This window comes from Phacochoerus africanus, chromosome 15 (assembly GCF_016906955.1).
Source record: "Phacochoerus africanus isolate WHEZ1 chromosome 15, ROS_Pafr_v1, whole genome shotgun sequence".
Lineage (NCBI taxonomy): Eukaryota > Metazoa > Chordata > Mammalia > Artiodactyla > Suidae > Phacochoerus > Phacochoerus africanus.
In genome coordinates this window covers 49,399,841-49,418,477 of record NC_062558.1, presented here as the reverse complement: position 1 = coordinate 49,418,477, position 18,637 = coordinate 49,399,841, and the positions used below count along the sequence as shown (strand labels likewise).

General features: G+C 54.4%; 1 protein-coding gene across 2 annotated transcripts in view; it reads right to left on the bottom strand.

The window, feature by feature from the left end:
• The window catches only part of BCR (BCR activator of RhoGEF and GTPase), a 115,206-nt gene extending 97,328 nt beyond the window's left edge, over positions 1 to 17,878 (bottom strand). Inside the window, exon 1 of one of the 2 annotated variants that reach the window (XM_047762781.1) lies at positions 16,384 to 17,878. In XM_047762781.1, the coding sequence (XP_047618737.1) occupies positions 16,384 to 17,689 (1,306 nt within the window). In that variant the 5' untranslated portion in view covers positions 17,690 to 17,878. The remainder of the gene's footprint in view (positions 1 to 16,383) is intronic. The other variant, XM_047762780.1, reaches the window with a different exon arrangement.
• Between the last annotated feature and the right edge of the window lie 759 nt (positions 17,879 to 18,637).

Sequence of the window (18,637 nt, the reverse complement as noted above, 5' to 3'; positions counted from 1 at the left end):
GTATATTTACTCACAGACTTGTGGCTTGAAAAAGATTCAGGATTCCAATACCCTATTCTCTCAAAGTGTAGGGCTTTTTTTTTTTTAATAGCTTGGATCAATAAATTATTATTTTCTTAACTTTTTTTTTTGTCTTTTTTTGTCTTTTCTAGGGCTGCACCCACGGCACATGGAGGTTCCCAGGCTAGGGGTCGAATCGGAGCTGTAGCCACTGGCCTACGCCAGAGCCACAGCAATGCCAGATCGGAGCAGCATCTGTAACCTACACCACAGCTCATGGCAACGCCGGATCCTTAACCTACTGAGCGAGGCCAGGGATCGAACCTGCAACCTCATGGTTCCTAGTCGGGTTCGTTAACCACTGAGCCATGATGGGAACTCCTATTTTCTTAGCTTTTTATTACAGAAAATTTCAAGCACATACAAAATTGAGAGCCCAGCATCACGAATGCCACTCCCACCACCCAGCTGCATGATGGTGAACCCACAGGCAGCCTTGTTTCAGGGAGTGAACACTCAACACTGGGTTGCAGCAGGATGCCGCAAGAGACAGGGTGCTATTAACCAGGTGACTATTTCCCACCCCAGCTCTGCTACTGCCAGTGACTTCCTGGGCCAAGGAAGACCAGCCCTACCTGCCTCATGGTTCCAGGGGAAGGCTCTCAAGGGCTCCTGAGCACAGAGGAGATGCACCAGCATGCGGCTCCATCATCCTGTTTCACAATTACCAGGAATCAGGAGGCAGTGCACTTCAGGACAGTGCTCAGCAAACTAGCCCGTGGGCCAAACCCACCCTGTCACTGCCCGTTTGTGTGACCCAGGATCTGAGAACAGATCTTACAAAGATTTTTAAACAATTGCATTTTGAATGGTTATAGAAGTACCTACCTAACCTGCTTCCATTTCACCTCTCAGCCACAAAGCCTAAGCTGGCTACTCTCTCTCTGGCCTTTTAAGGAAGGGTCGGCCACCCCAGCACTGTGGAGGGAGGCAGAGGCTCGCACAACCACCCCTGCTTCCTTCTGATCCAGGCTCTGCCCTGGAAGTTTCTGCCCTGTCTAGGCCCCCGCCGTCTGAGCATTGGCAAGGCAGGCACCACCCAGCTAGATCCCAGCTGGAGTGGGGCTCAGACCCCAGAAGGCACACAGGTTCCGTGACAAGGCACAAAGCCAAAGCCAAACCCAAACCCCAAGTGCAAAGTTCCAGTAAAGGGAAGGGTCCTCTCCCCTACAAGACTGCCAGAGAGGGAATGCCGACAACTCCGCGGGTCCCTGGGGAGCCCAAGCTGAGCTCACTAACAGAAAGCTCTGAAGGAAAGCACAGACTTTGGCAGAGGCATCCTCGCCCCACAGGTGCAGAGAACTGGCATAGTCTCCTGTCTGTCCTTGGGCCTTCCAGACTGACCGACCCATCCCCAGGGCCAGCCTGGACCCCAGAGAGTCCTGCCCCAGCTGGCACTGAGAATGCTCAGAAAGTAACAGGGGCCAGACCAAACGCCTGCCTGCAGCATGGGTCCCAGTGGGCCCTGGCAAGGCAACAGACCACTGGAGGACCAGTCATCTGTGTGGAAGGAGGACCATGGCCCCAAGGTACCAAACGTGCTCCACCCCACAGCATACAAGCCCCGCCTGTCTCAGGGCCAGCCTCCGCACCAGCGCTCCCGACCTCATGAGGTTGTTCTCCAGCTGGCAAGGTGCCACCTGGCACTTCCAGGCCTCCCACTGCCAACCACCTGCCTGGACACCACCACCTCTGCCCCGGCAGACACCCTCCACGCTGTCCTTACGCCTTCCCACACTGACGGCCCAACCTCTTGCTGAGAGCCTTTCAGTGTCCTGCCCAGGCGACACCTGCACAGCCTGAGCATCTGCACTTGCCCTGGGGGACGGCCGGAAGGCTGGCCAGTGGGCTGGGAGAGAAGATGACAAATTAACCTGGTTCCCGTTCTTTAACTCGCAGAGCAAATCCGCCCTCTGACCCACCATGGGCTCCCAGGACCCCATCCCTGCAGGCAGCCAGAGTCTTCAAGGGTCTCTCGGGATGACTGCTTTGGGACATCTGCCAACAAGGTTCTCCAAGTGATGGGCTGGCAACCCAGTGCAACATGACTTCACTTTATATGGAATCACAAAACTAAAGAGATCTTAAAGATGCTACTGAGCAGCTTCCTCACTTGTGGGGTGGCAGTGGGGTGATTCAGAGGCCCCCAGGGTTTAAATGATTTACCAGAATCAGAACAGCAGCCAATGGCACAGTCAAGACGGTCAACACGGAGCAGAGGGAGTAGGTGAGAGCCCCAGCTCTGTAATCCACAAGTTGGGAAGTGCTGGCTTCCCACTGCGAGGCACCCTAGAACAGTAGGATGGGCCCGCCGCAGTGGGAGACGACTCACCAGCATGGAGAGCTGTCCATTCCTCTCCTTTCCAAGCCCATTACACCTGCCTGCCCCCCTAGGCGGCCTTGCTGTATGTATCTGCATTCCCCACCCCCTCCACACAACCTCACACTCACACAGCCTGCACAACCACTAAGCCTACATGCTCCAAGTCCTCAGGCACAGGGAGGTGTTTGAGCTGACAAGCCCTGGCCAGCTTCTTCCAGCTTCTGAGACCTGACTGCAGCCATGTTCTACCTCCCCTCAAATCCCTTTTCCACCACTGCATTCATCTTCCTTGGAGCTTCCCTTAAACCAGGCAGGAACTCCAGGGGCCATAATTCCCTGGACAACACTGTCCAGCTGACTGAATCCATGGCCAGGACGCACAGGAGGGAGGACAGAATGCTTCTCAGTTTAGATTACAAGCAGTCCAGAGCAGCAAGTTCCATGATAAACAAGGGGACAGTGAGTTCCTTCCCTGCCAAAGGCCACGGAGTGGACAAAGGACTGTTACACAGCTGGTAGCCCCAGGGATCTTTCCAAATGAGAGGTGGACTGACGTGGCCCCAGCTCACGCCTCTCCTTATCTAAGGTCTATGGGGAGCACCAAGGAGTCAAGAGCTACAGTGAGACCCCACCTGGCAAGAAGTCAAAGGAGGAGTTCCCGTGGTGGCGCAGTGGTTAACGAATCCGACTAGAAACCATGAGGTTGTGGGTTCGATCCCTGGCCTTGCTCAGTGGGTTAAGGATCCAGCGTTGCCGTGAGCTGTGGTGTAGGTTGCACACACTGCTCAGATCCCGCGTTGCTGTGGCTCTGGCATAGGCTGGTGGCTACAGCTCTGATTAGACCCCTAGTCTGGGAACCTCCATATGCCGAAGGAGCGGCCCTAGAAAAGGCAAAAAGACAAAAAAATAAAATAAAATAAGAAGTCAAAGGACAGAGGGGGACTGACTGTAAAACCAAGGGTAAATCAGAACAACATTTCTGGAAGGTAATTTGGTGGCAGGTATCAAGAGTCTTCAAACCATCCACACCCCTGACTTGATAAATCCACTGACAGAAGCTCAAGCAGGGAGCAGAAATGTGAATGGGAACCCATATATAAAGATGACACATTCAGAGTTTCCATTGTGGCGCAGTGGGTTAAAGATCCAGCATTGCTGTGGGCTGTGGTGTAGGTCGCAGATGTGGCTCGGATCCCAAGTTGCTGTAGCTGTGGTGTAGGCTGGCAGCTGTAGCTCTGATTTGACCCCTGGCCTGGGAATCTCCATATGCTGCGGGTGCGGCCCTAGAAAGAAAAAAAAAAGATGACGTGTTCACTGAATATAATGAATGCCACAGAACTGTACACTTAAGATGAAATGCGGTCTAAACAAACAATGTGATTATTAATTAGCCTCAAAAAAGAAGGAAATTCTGACACAGGCTACGACACAGATGCTTAGTGAAACAAGACAGTAATACTCTATATGAGTCCATTTACATGAGGTCGCTAGAGCAGCCAAACTGACAGAGACAGAAAGTAGAGAGGTGGGTGCCAGGGGCTGGGGAGGGAGGGGAAGTTACTGCTTAAAGGGTACAGATTCCAGGAGTTCCCGTCGTGGCGCAGTGGTTAACGAATCCGACTAGGAATCATGAGGTTGCGGGTTCGGTCTCTGCCCTTGCTCAGTGGGTTAACGAACCAGCGTTGCCGTGAGCTGTGGTGTAGGTTGCAGACGTGGGCTCGGATCCCGCGTTGCTGTGGCTCTGGCGTAGGCTGGTGGCTACAGCTCCGATTCGACCCCTAGCCTGGGAACCTCCATATGCTGCGGGAGCGGCCCAAGAAATAGCAACAACAACAACAACAACAACAAAAAAGAGACAAAAAGACAAAAGACAAAAAAAAAAAAAAAGGGCACAGATTCCAGCTGTGCAAGATGAAAAGAGTTCTGGAGATGGATGGTGGTGATGGTTGCACAAACAACGTAATATACTTACTACCATCAACCTACACACTAAAAAAAAATGGTAAGTTTTGTTTACATATAATGTATATATATGAATTATTATTTTATATATATAACCATAATCTAAAAAAGTTAACAATGCAATACACCAAAACCCATCAAATTGTATATATATTTTTTTATTCAAAAAATTTTTTTTAATTTTCCCACTGTACAGCAAGGGGATCAAGTTATCCTTACATGTATACGTTACAATTACATTTTTTCCCCCACCCTTTGTTCTGTTGCAACATGAGTAGCTAGACAAAATTGTATATTTTAAATGAGCAAATTGTACGGTATGTGAATTGTATTTCAATAAAGCTTTAAAAAAAAGCTGCTTATTGAAACATTATAATAACCAGCTACATTCAGGAAACTTTAAGTAGCCAACAAAATTCATTAAAATTAGGTCAATTGAACTATATTACAAAGTAATAATGTAGCCCTTAAAAAAAAAAGTCAACAAGATATTCAGTAAAACAAGAAAATGCTCACTTTAATTGACCAAAGCAGGACACCCAAGTATGCAGCAGGATCTCAGTTACATAATATAGTCATAGATCTGATTTTGCGTAAAGTTGGGAAGAAAAGAAAATCTCTCTTAACACTGAGCAGAAACCTGTTTCCTTGAAGCTTTTAACCGTGAATAACATATCAGCCTTCCAGAAAAGAAATCTGTTCCCTCATCCACATGACAACCATTTAAAACACATAGCAAATGCTCGTGGATTCCCAGAGGGGCAAGGTTCTCAAGCCTGGCTACAGAGATCACCCAAAGAGAAACCCAGCTGGCTCGGAGAGGAAATCAGGTATTCATGTGGGAAGTGCTTATGAAGAAGGGAGGCCTTTGGGAGCCAGGAGCAGCCAACAGGCAAGCAAGAAAACAGCAATCTCAGTCCTACAACCACCAGGAACTGATTTTTTTTGGTCTTTTTGCCTTTTCTAGGGCCGCACCTGCAGCATACGGAGGTTCCCAGGCTAGGGGTCTAATTGGAGCTGTAGCCGCCGGCCTAGGCCAAAGCCACAGCAACACCAGATCGGAGCTGCGTTTGCAAACTACACCACAGCTCATGGCAATGCCAGATCCTTAACCCACTGAGCAAGGCCAGGGATCGAACCCACAACCTCATGATTCCTAGTTGGATTCGTTAACCACTGAGCCACGATGGGAACTCCTCCAGGAACTGATTCTGCCAACAACCTGCACTTGGAAGGGACCTGGAGCCCCAGATGGGAACATAGCCCTCGCTGACACTCTGCAGCCCTGGGAGATCCTGAGCAGAAGACCCAGCTGGGTTGTACTGGGACTGTCGACCAGCCGTGAGGATGTGTGTGATTCTTCTAACTATAGCAGAAGCAGTCCACATGGGCAGCAGAACAGAGATGCTGCCTTCAATCTCTGCCAGGTCAAAGGCCCCCAGTTCCCATAACCACCCTGCTGAGTCTTTGGGCTTGGCAGCACTGAGCAGAGTAAAACCACAGCTTGAGACATCCATGGACACCAGGCAGGACTTGGGCTCCTAGATGTCACATACAGTCCTGCTGACCACAGGAAGCTCCAGTCAAATGAAGCCCCCCAGACTTTTCCCAAATGAATCACAGTTTTAAAGTTGTTTTTTTTTTGTCTTTTTTTTGCTATTTCTTTGGGCCGCTCTCGCGGCATATGGAGGTTCCCAGGCTAGGGGTCGAATCAGAGCTGTAGCCACTGGCCTACGCCAGAGCCATAGCAACGCGGGATCCGAGCCGCGACTGCAACCTACACCACAGCTCATGGCAACGCCGGATCGTTAACCCACTGAGCAAGGGCAGGGACCGAACCTGCAACCTCATGGTTCCTAGTTGGATTCATTAACCACTGCGCCATGACGGGAACACCTGAATCACAGTTTTAAAAAGCCCCACTGACCCAGCTGGGTCCTGACCCACTGCTCTTGACGGGTCTGCACACCCAAGTGGGGCAGGTGTGGGCATCAGCACACACCCTGCTGACGGCTGGAGCTCCCTAAGAGAACGTCCCACCTGGCCTTTTGATGTCCAAGGTCTTATTCACAGTCATGCCCCTTCATGCCCAGCTCAGAGTCAATAAACATAAAGTGACCCTCCTCCCTTAGGAATGGCTCCAATTAATTCACATACTTGAGGGAGCCCAGTGCTTTGGGGCCAGAGAGAAAAGACAGGGAGAGATAGAGCACACACGAGATAGACAGACAGGCACATCCCATTCCCCTCCTGTGGTGCCCCCAAACTCTGGTTCTGGCAGTCACCCCCTTACCTGCTGCACCCCAACAGCCGACCTGATGGTTTCCCACTTGCCCCTGCGGAATCAGCTTCTCAGAACAACAGCTGGAACAAAGTGCCTCTCCGGGCGGCCAGTGGGCCAGTCACAGCTCCCCCCACCTTTTTTGACTTTTTAGGGCTGTACCCATGGCATACAGAAGTTCCCAGGCCAGGGGTCAAATCAGAGCTACAGCTGCTGACCTACGCTACAGCCATAGAACACTAGATCCAAGCCGCATCTGTGACCTACACCACAGCTGGTGGAAATGCCAGATCCTTAACCCACTGAGCGAAGCCAGGGATCAAACCCGCATCTTCATGGATACTAATCAGGTTCTTAACCCACTGAGCCACAACGGGAACTCCTAGTCACAGCTCTTTACTCTTCCTCAGCCTCCCTGCCAGGGTTTTTGGACCCCAAGACTGCAGACTTGGCAGGACTAAAGGCAAGCACAGGACCTACGGCTCGGGAAGCTAAGGGGACAAGGAGTGAGGGATCAGGTCTTTGACGCTTCCCCACACCCCCCCCTTCTGGAGTCCTACACGCTCCTTCCCAGAGAAGAGTCTGTTACAGTCACTCACACCATCTGGTTACTGACAAAATGCCACAGGAGGGGAACCCAGACTTATGTTAATAATCACAACCTGGACTTTTAGAGCTGAATTCTGATGGTGGCTGCCCAGTGAGCACCCAGGTCTCGGTGCCAGATTGTCACCACCACCCTGCGGGGCCCCAAGGCAGATATTTTCACCCACGTTCCTAAAGGAAAGAGTAGAAAGCTTTCAGAAGCCACCATTGATAAGGGAGTCACATTTTTCAGCCTAACGTCTAAGATTTGAGCAAAACCAAAATCTGTGGACACACCCTAAGGGCTGGGCATCTCCTAAGGTAATTCACAGGTCTGGTCGCTGGGACCTCCAGCCAATAGGATGACTGCTCTGAGCCCAGCCCAGGGACCCTGCACCTCAGAGAGTACAGGAGAGGTAGATGCGGGTGTGGCTGACTCAGCCTGTGCCTCCCTGCCCACGACATCAGGGAGGGCCAGGGACTAAGATCACTCTATCTGTTCAACTACGAGCCAGTCTCTCACCTAAAGCCTCAGGCAGCTCAGCTCTGGGGGGTCACAGTGCAAAATGCAGCCCACTCCCCAGGCACCCTCCGCTTCCTCTAGAGCAGAGGCCTCAGTCAGCTCAGTCTCTCCACAGTCCTGCCATCCAGTCACCACCCAGGTCCGGCAATGCAAGACCTGAGGAAGAAATGGTGACATCAAGCTGGTGAGACGAGCCAGATGCAAGAAGACAAGTGCTGTATAAGTCCACTTAGGAGAGGCCCTGGGGCAGTTACAGAGGTGGCCAGGACGGTGTTGGTGCTGGGGGCTGGGGGTTACTGTTTAATGGGGACAGAGTGTCAGTTTGGGGAAATGAAAAGGTTCTGGAGATGGATGGTGGTGATAGTTGCACAACAAGGTGAATATACTTAAGGCCACTGAGCTGGGCACATAAAATGGTTAAGATGGACATCGGGCCCTGCTATCCAGCGTCCTCCCTACACAATACAGGGCAGCGGCCCTCCGCTCTGCGGAGCCCTAGCCACCTGCACAGGAGCCTGGACGCAGCTCTTCTCACTGCTTCCTGGCTTCCTCCTTTGTTTCCTACTGATTGCAGAAAGTCTGTGGTTTTCACTTCCTCCCTTAGGGCCTCACAACCACTAAAAATGAGAAGTCAGTGGTTATAAGCTTTCCTTCTAGAAACTGGGGGTGGGGGGGGAGTAGGGGGAGGACTCTGTGAGAAAAATCAAGTGGCCTCTCTCTCCCTGCAACCCCTAGCGTCCCAGGCCCCCAGAAGTACAAGGCTAAGCAGTCCAGGAACACTGCAAGAAAACCCCATCCCACCCACAGGGCTGTGTGCAGGTGACATGGGTGCGAGGTCCCAGGTGCCCTGGGCAGAGGGAACAGCCCTCCAGACGAAGCAGCCAGCTTTTCCTGAAGCCATAATGCAGAAAAATACACCGTATCGTGCCTTAAGATGTAAGAACTCCAGGGAGTTCACTTCACGGCTCAGCGGTTAACAACCCCAACTAGGATCCATGAGGATGCGGGTTCGATCCCTGGCCTCGCTCAGTGGGTTAAGAATCCAGCTTTTCTGCCAGGTGTGGTGTAGGCCGACAGCTGTAGCTCCAATTCGACCCCTAGCCTGGGAACTTCCATATGCCACACATGAGGCCCTGAAAAGCAAAAAAAAAAAAAAAAAAAAGATTAGAACTCCATTCAGCCCCTGAGGACATATCACGAGAGGGAACAGAGGGGGATGAAGACCCCATCAGGCCCCTGGGTTCCTCTGGAGTGCATCCTGGGGTCCTGCTGAGCCCAGTGGGAGAAAAGGCGTGCACCTGCCGGATTACACCTGTCTCCTTTAAAATCTGCACTAAGTGGCATTCAATCAAGTGACACTAGGTGTCCCAAAGGACTCTATGAGACCACAGAGAGGGCCAGACCCCCAGGAGCCATGGTCCTGGGCACTCCCATCCCCACAAAGCCCGCATAGAGGGGGCGTCCTTGCCAGCCAACAGAACCAAGGCCCTGAACAAGGCCACACTGGATCTCGGACCAGTCTGGGTAACTTCAAGGTCTGTGCTCCTTCCCCAGACTAAGTGGACATAGGTTCCAGAAGGCTGACCTTGTTCCATGCAAGGGTATGTGCCCGTACGTTGCCTGCAGAAATCTCTTCCTGCTCCCTCAGCAAACCAACTGACCTCAGCATTTTTTAAGGGAGCAGGTCAGGCCTGTAAAACAAAGTGAAGCTTCAAAGGTCCTTCTTCAGCCAACAGAGGCTTCTGAATGGAGGACCCCCTAGGGCTGCTCCTCCCAGGCTCTGCCGGCCTGGCTCCCACAGGGGCTGAGGCAGCAGAGCTCTCGCCCTCCGGCCAGTGTCCCCACGCGGTCCCCCAGCCAGCTAGAGCCAGCTCCTTCCCAGAGCTTCCTGTCACCTCTGTCACCCCTTCCCAGCCAGCTCCCACCCCTCCCAGGAGGGCCCGCAGCAGAGCTGACAGCGTTGCGACCCTCCCCCGGGCCCTTGACTGCTGGATGGAAAAGGCGGATGGACGGCACTGTCCTTCCAACATGTGTGTCCTCTTAGGCCCTCTGCCACCAGACCTGTTGGAGGAATGTGAGCAAAGTGCCCCAGGAGAATGTAGGAAGTTAGGACATTTTCTAGGAGTTCTTTTTTTTTTTTTTTTTTAAATGGCTACACCCATGGCATATGGAAGTTCCCAGGATAGGGGTCAAATCTGAGCCACAGCTGCTGGCCTACACCCCAGCCACAGCAATGCCAGATCCAAGCCACAAATGTGATCTACATCTTGGCTCACAGCAACATGGGATCCTTAATATACTGAGTGAGGCCAGGGATCGAACCTGCATCCTCACCGACACTATGTCTGGTTCTTAACCTGCTGGGCCACAATGGGAAATCCTGGGAGATTTTCTTTTGTTTGCTGCATGACTGATCAGGTCCCCTCCAGCCCTGGGGGGATGTTGTTCTATGCCCACTCCCATGAGATGGGCCTCAGCCCCCAGCCTAGGAAAGAGGCCATCGCTGGCCCCGCCAGTGTTCACCTGACCTTGGGCAGGTGCGTGTCTCACACCGCCCCCAGACTCAATCTGCCAACAGTGTATGATTATGATAATAATCTCCCTCTAGCCACTTCACAAGAATGTTCCAAGGGCACATGAAACAGCCTCCGCCAAAGTCACATTAACGACCCAGGTCAGGCATTGCTGTCTCCCTCCACCCCAGACCTCTGCCACAGGCACCAGCCACTGCCCCATCACAGTCCTTTGCAAGGTTACAGTGGTGAGTGCCAGAGCCCAAGACGGCTGGTTAGGAGGCCTCAGTGCGATCTGGGTAGCTTTTAGGGCTGAGTGGGAGCCCAAGCCTTGGCCAGGAAGAAAAATAGCCTCTAGGTCATCCCTGACAATCATCATCAGCCCCACCCCCCCACTCCAAACCCAAGGCCACTTACTAGATAGGGGTAAGTGGGGTGGGGCCAGAACACGGAGGGGCTGAGCAGACAGAAACCTCAGAGATGGGGTCTGATTCCATCAGTGATCCACAAGCACCCATGGTACCTGAGACTCAGACACCAAGGTAGGTCCTTGTCTTAAGGAGCTCACCACCCCGAAGGAGGAAGCTGGACAGACACAGGATTAATGGAAGTAGCTGCAAACACACAGTTAAAGAAAGGTACACAGTCAGGGAAAGTGCTGGGACATTATAAAGGTTCTGTTTGTCTGTGCTGGTTTTTAAAAGACAAGGCCATTGGAGAAAAGCCTTTTCATGAGCTCATGGATAAAAGCAAGAGAGAATTTCCAGCAGACAGTACCTGGTACTTAGTAGATGCTCAACAAATATTATGAGTGATCAAATGGGAAGAGGTGGTTGTCTTGGTAAAGGAAATGTAGGTATAAACTAGGACAAAGAAGATGCGGAAAGAGTTCCCATTGTGGCTCTGCGGTAATGAACCTGACAAGTATCCATTATGACATAGGTTCGATCCCTGGCCGCGCTCAGTGGGTTGGAGATCCAGAGTTGCTGTGAGCTGTGTGTCGCCTCAGCCCCACCTGGTGACCCCCTCCACAGCATCTCATTTCCTCCTAAAACCTGGCTGCTGAGGCCAGCACACAGGGACTCACTGAGTGTCGTGGGCTATCTCGTGTCCCCACAAGTTCATATGTTGAAGTCCCAGCCTCCAGCACCTCAGAACCTGACAGTACTTGGAGACAGGCTTTGTTTCATTGTTTGGCCATGCCCATGGCATGTAAAAATTCCTGGGGCCAGGGATGGCAACACTAGATCCTTAACTACTAGGCCACCAGGGAACTCCAGGAGGTGGATTTTTAAAGAGGTGAATTTTTAAAGAGGTGATTAAGTTAAAATGGGCTGTCAGGGTGGGTCCTAATCCAATCTGACCTGTGTCTTTACAAGACTTACAGGGAGTTCCCATCATGGCACAGCAGGGAAACAAATCTGACTAGTATCCATGAGAAGGCAGATTCGATCCCGATCCCTGGCCTTGCCGTGAGCTGTGGTGTAGGTCGCAGATGCGGCTTGGATCCCATGTTGCTGTGGCTGTGGCATAGGCTGGCAGCTACAGCTCCGATTACACCCCTAGCCTGGGAACCTCCATATGCCACAGGTACGGCCTTAAAAAGACCAAAAAAAAAAAAAAACCGACACAGAGTCACAAGGCATCCGGGCACAGAGGGAGAGTGGGATGTGGGGCATATGGAAGCCTAGGAGAGAGGCCTCCAAGGAAACCAACCCTCCTTACCTTGATCTTGGATTTCCAGCCTCCAAAATTGAAAGGAAAATAGGTTTTTGTTGTTGAAGCCCCCCAGTCTGTGGCACTGTGGCCCAGAACACTAACACAGTGGATTGTTTCAAACATGTGGGTATGAAAGCCAAGGAAATATCACAACACTAACAGGTGTCTTTCTAAAGAGAATACTCTCATTAAGGACCAGAGGTGGGGCACCAAGGATGAGAATGTGTCCCCAGAAACTTCAAAGTTCTGCTTGAGTGACGTAAGCTAAACACGTTTCATGATCCCACTGACAAGAGGTACAGAGGATGAATAAATTCACAGGGACAGAAAGCGCTCGCCAGGGGCCAGAGGTGGAGGTGGAGGGGAGATGAGTTATCACATAATGGATACAGAGTTTCTTGTCGGAGTGATGAAAAGTTCTAGAGATAGCGATGGTTACACAACCCTGTGAAGGTACTGACTGCAAGGACCCTGAATAAAAATTAAAATGCCACACTGTGTCACATACAATAAAGTTTTAATTAAGTTACATAAAGAACTTAATTAACTAATGTTACTTTTTTTTAAAAGGAAGGGAAAGAAATCCTACAGGAGCCACAGGGATTGTAATTCCAGTTGGGGTACTGACCCCCACGGGGCTCATAGTTAATTATATCCACCACCTCCCCCGAATGTGGAACCCTCTGGCTCATACTCTACTGCGTCCTCTCCCAGGCGCCTGGCTCACCTGGACTCTGTCCTAGTGAAGGTGGCTGTCACATAAGGGAGCCCTCTGGGCCACAGGACTCCCAGCAAGGAAGGGGAGGTGTCTATGGAAGCCAGAAGAAACAAATGAGGCAAAAGCGAGCCACATCCCCTGGGGCCCACACAAACCAGTGCTCTGAAGCCCAGCTTTAGCAAAAGGTCCAGAATCCTTCCTTCTGTTCCCCAAACAAGAATGTCAACCTTCCCGAGCCGGAAAACCCTTGTAAAACTCCATCAAGATTCCGTTGCCACCCTGTTGATGACTTAAGGGTCTCAGACTCGGCTGGTTCTGTCCCCCTGGCCTCTGTCTCCAGGGAGGAGCCTGCATTCAACTTGGAGGTGACCACAGGCTCTGGGCCAGGGACACCGCTGGAGCCAACGCCAGGCCTGAGTGACCTTTTGCAGCCCCACAATTACCCACTCACATTGGTCGCCGGTCCATTCAACCACCCAAGGGAAAAACAAAGGCTTGATCATTTTGACGATAACACATCACCAGAATGCAAAGGCAAATTAAGCCGCTTCACAGAAACGTGGAAAAACAGGGCAGTGACTGGCACCAGTGCCCACAAAGAAACACAAGATCTGGGGTTCCACCTCATGAGGGACACACGGGGCTGGGGGTGCCTCAGACCTAAAATAGGAAAGACCCTTGATTGTATGCTCTGAGGAAAGGGTCCCAAAGTCCTCCAAAGGGGTTTAAGGGACAGGGATGAGCACAGGACATTTCCAAATGAACGTCCAGCTTCCCAACTCACTCCCCACACCCCCTGCACCCCGAGAAAGGAGAGGGGGGTCTCTGGGATGCGCTCTGAGACGGGCTCCACCGGAGGCCCAAGGATTAACCAGGGATCCCGCCTTCAAAACACACAAGGGCATGTGCCCCCATGTGGATGACACTTGGGGACAGGATGCAAAAGTGAAGTAGGCCAGACACAGAGGGACACATACAATGTGTGATTCCACATAAGGCCCCAAGAGCCGTCAAAGCATAGAGACAGAAAGTGGAAGGGTCCCAGGGGCTGGGGGAGGGGGTGCTGTTTGATGGGGACAGAGGTACAGATGGAAAGTTCCAGAGATGGATGGTGGTGATGGTCTCACAACAATGTGAATGTACTTGACCTGTGCACTTAAAAATGGCTAAAAAAGTGGATCAAGATGGTAAATTTTATGTCATATATATTGTCCCCAACACCCCCCCCCAAAAAAAAACCTGCCAGACTCACAGAGGCCTTTGCTCCCACTGCTCCTTGGGGCAGATGGCACCCCCCACCCTCTGCCACTAGACAAGGCTGCTCTCCAGTGCTGCTGCTTCCGGAAGCTTCCCTGATCACTGAACACCTAAGTGATGCATGTGTTTCTGCCTCCCATTAACCTGCAGGCTCCCAGATGGCAAGGACCTAATCTCTTCTTCTTTGCACCCTGCGTGGAACCAGGGATGGGTTTGCACACAGCATGGCTCACAGACGGTGGGCCCTGGCTGTGTGGAGCTGGAAGGACCCCTGGACCAACCCGGCTCCAAGGCCCTGGAAGCCCAGCTCTGCCACTTGCTGGCTGTATCCTGACCTGAACACAGGCAGCCCCACCCCAGGGGATGTAAGACAAAAAGGGGCCCTACGTGAAGCCCGCCATCCCTGTGCCTGCACACAGCCTCCCTTCAACTCATAGGTACAAGAACCTGTTCATCCAAAGGGACTCTGAAGCTATTAGATCCAGCCCCCCAGCGACTGCTGCTGCCACCACAGAAAACAAGGTGATTTCCACTGCCTCCCCACACTGGAACTTTTCTCACGGTCCCTTTTCAGAGGGGCAGCCATGGCTGGCATGCCCCACACCCGTGTAAAGAACATAGGTGAATAGTCAGGACATAGACAGATGGCAGGGCCAGCGTGGGTCCTTCCTTCCCCACCAGCTGCAACCCTCAGGAGGGTTGCCCAGAGACCACAGGGCTGGGTACCAATTTTATAGCCTTGCAGCTAAAACCACCAGGAGAGAGCACCTGAAACCCTGAGGACTGTCAGAGAAGGGTCCAGAAAGCACTAAGAGTGGAGTCCAAGTTATAAAATTAGCTCAGCTGAGAACCAACCCTGTGTTACCCACTGAGCTGGGTTCTCCCAGCTGCAGGGACCGAGAGGCAGGCGAGGAACTGAGAGTGTGAGGATAGGGCCTGCAGGGGGCCCAGCTTTCTGGAAATTCAGAATTCCCCCATCAAGAGAACATTGTTGCAGATTCTAGGTCACCATGAAAACCTCTCATTTTCTGCTTTGTTAACAACGCTCTCCCACACCATGGTGCTGAGGGCCAGTTCAAGCTGGCTCACTCGGCCGACAGCTGGCCAGAGCAGGCTGGTGCCCAGAGACCACAGGGCAATACTCCAGACCCCAGACAGGTTGAAGTGCCTGCAAAGCAGGTTTCTAAATACTACAGCCTTACGCCTCCCATGAGGGACTTGGGATGCGGCTGGGCCAGGCCACAGGTCCCAGCAACACACCGCTACCACTCCAGCCGCAGATGGAATGGGCAACTTAGATGTGCCTAAAACAAACAGGACACAAGGCCCATCGCAAAGAGGCCGCTCCACAGAGCCAAAAATAGTCTCGCTGGGTTTCAAGAGGATTCTGGTGAAGGAAGCATATACAACACCATCAGCAAAAAAAGAAAAATCAATGGAGCAGAGAACCAGATCAGCCCAACAAGGACCAAGACTCCAGAGATTCCCGATGGCCTCACCTACGCCCCCATCCCCCTCCTTACTTCAACCACAAACTGGGCCTGGATCTCAAAACCCAATCCCATCGCCCCCAAGCCTCAGAGTATTTGTACACAGATGTTATACACACGATCCCATAGGTTGAATCTTAGAGGCAGGAATCAGACCATGGACTGGGAGCCCAAAATAAGCGCCAGTAAGCAGAAGTCCTTGGGAAGACTAGAAGGCAAGGATCCGAAAATGGAGCTGGGGTGAGACACACAGGGGTGAGTAATGATGGGTGATGTCTTCCATCAAAACCGGGCAGATCAGGACGGGTGTGGCTCTGCTCCAGCCCCGGATAAAATCTTCACCCCGTGGATCCTCAGTGGCCCACTGAGTCAGAACTGCCTGTCGCCTCACTTCCTCCTAATGCATATTTTCACCTGCACTGACTTGTGCAGGAGCTGCGAACCCGACACTCCTATGGCCTGGGAGCAAATGGAACATCTTTGGTTCCCCAAACGTGTCACATAACTAACTCTCCCAGGACAGGTGGCAGGGACTGCCCAAGACACAGCTCAATCCCAGCTAAAAGCATCCATCCAGGCGGCAGAGGTGACCCTCTCTGTATACCATCTCCGTGCGCCAGTGGTGGGATCAGAGGACAAGGAGGTGACGGCCCAGGGCATCCTGGTCCTGACCCACAGAGAGTATGGTCGCGAGAAGCACAGGGCTCCAGAACCAAAGACAGGAGCCATCTACCATCCCCAGCACCACTCCTCCCACACTGGGAATCTGCAATCAGGAAGAGGGTGGGATGGAGTTTGTTCAGGCACAGGATCAGTGTGAATGCTTCCAGTCCACAACAGCATCTGAAAATCACTCCCCCAAGTTATCTACCTGTTCCTCCCCGGATTCCCAAGCACTCAATGATTTCCAGCCAGGGGCAGGTGTGTCCACCAAGGTGGTGGAGGTACCCACCTGCGTCTCCGTGGAAGGCGCTGTCCTGAGGCAGCCTGCCAGACAAGTTGTCCCCATCGCTGGGCCAGATCTGTCCCGTCTTGCGGACACCTACAATGGTGGCCTCCGACACAACCACCTGGCCCTGCCGGTGCCGCTTCTGGCACTGGGGCGTAGGGGGGCTGCTGCTGTCAAAGGATTGTTGGGAGTTCTGCGAGGGCGAGCGGCTCTTGTCCCGGAACATGCGGTAGGTGGTGGGGCTCGGGGACACGCGGCTGGACTGGCCGGAGGAGAAGTCCTCCTCGCTGGAGGTAAGGTTCTCGTTGGAGCTGCAGTCCGGGGTGTAGCCGCCTCCGCTGTCCTCAAAGCTCCGAGGGGAGTAGGATCTGCGGGGCCAGGTAAGGCGCTTCTCCTGCTCCGAGGTGCTCTGGCTGCGCTGGAGCGGGCCCTTGCCCTCCCCTTCCACCATCATGCCCCCGACGTAGATGCTCTGGTAGGGCTGGTACTCCAGGGGCGGCCAGGGGGGCCTGCCGCCGCCATTGGCGTTGATCAGGTTGTCCTTTAGGAAGCGTGGGTTCAACTCAGCGTCCTCGTAGTCGCCATCGAGGCCGCAACCGCTCTCGGAGGTGCGTCCACGGTAGGAGGGCCTGGACACGTCCACTGGGCCGGACCCGGCGCTCTGCTGGGACTTCTTGCGCTCCATTTGCATGGCCTGGCTGCCCAGGGAGCTGATATGGTCCGACACGTCTTTGTCGTTGACCTTCACCAGGCCGCGCTCGTGGTGGAACTCGACGTTCACGTAGAAGGGTTTCTCGGTGTCTGCCGCAGTAGGCTGGCTGGGGCCCTTGCGGATCCTCTCGAAGTTGGAGCGCAGCGCCGCCACGCTGGTGGGGGGCCCGCGGTCGTCGCGGTCCGCGGGAGCGGCGGCCCCGGGCCTGCGCATAGCCGCCGGCCTGGCCTTGCCCGGGGAGCCCTCCCCGTCGGGCCGCGCCTCGGACTCATCCACTGGAGGAGGGTCAGCGCCGTCGGCGGGCGCAGGCGGGAGGCGCGGCGCGCGGGGCTCCGCGGCGCCGTCGGGGGGCTGCGCGGCGCGCCGGAAGCCCCAGCGCTGTCGGTCATAGCTCTTCTTCTCCTTGGCCAACAGCGTCTGCAGGTAGATCATGCGGAAGCGCTCCTGGTTCACCTCCTGCTCCAGGCGCCGGATGGAGGCCTTGCAGCGCTCCAGCTCCTGCTCGATGTCTCCCACCGAGCGCAGCTCCATGCGCGGCGGCTCCGAGTCCGGGAACTGCGCCTTCCACGCCTCGGCGAAGCCCACCGGGTCCACCATGGCGCTGCCGGCCTCACCTGCGCTAGCCGGCTGCGCGCGGGGCCCGGCTTAGCGGCGGCGCGGCGGCCTCGCCAGGCCCGGCCCGGAGAGCCGGGTGGCCCCCATGCCCCCGGCGGGGCGGCGGCAGCAGCGGGGGGTGAACAATGCCCGCCCCCTCCGGGGCGGCAGGTGAAGCTGCGGCCCGGCTCCCCCGGCGTGGGGCGGGGCGCGGGGCGGGCGCGCGCGCGAGGGCGGGGGAAGGGCGCGGGGCTGCGCGCGCTGCTATTGTGTGCGGGGCTCCCAGCGCGCGGGGCGGGCACTGCCTCCGCTCCGCCGGGCCCGCTGGCCCATGGCCGCTGCTCGCGCGCTGCTCCTCGGGTTCCCGCGCCGCGCCCGGCCACCCGCTCCCCGCGCTGCGCTCTGCCGGCCGGGTCTCGCCGCACTCGCGCCCGGCCCGCACTCGGCGCCGCAGGAAGGGGAGGGCCGGGGGGCGGTGGCCGCGGCGCGGCGGACCGAGCGGGAGGGCCTCTTAAAGGGGCCGCTCCCCCACCCAGTTGCGGCCCTGCCAGCGTTCCCGCGCTTGGGGAAACTGAGGCCTGGACAGCGAGTTCTGCATTCCTGGGACAGGAATCCCGGGTCTTCATTGCTCCCCAGCCCGCCGACCCCTCGCCGGCGTCAGGGCTGAGCGCGTCCCCAGCGGGGCCCTGCCCAGTGCAGAGCCAGCGGTGCCAACGGGTCTCCAACGCTGGGGTCCCCAGTTGGTTGATGAAGCAACATCTGCCACACAGGATTGTCACAGAGATAATCAATAGGGATTTCTCCCTGAGGCCACCTAACACCCAGGTCTCCCTTCCTGCGGGCCTAAGCTGTGCGTTCCTCCCAGGGATGCCTGACTTAGAATTTATCTATGTAATCTGCCTCTAAGGGGGTCGAAAGGGGCTGGGCGAAAGATAGGATACCCCAAGTGGG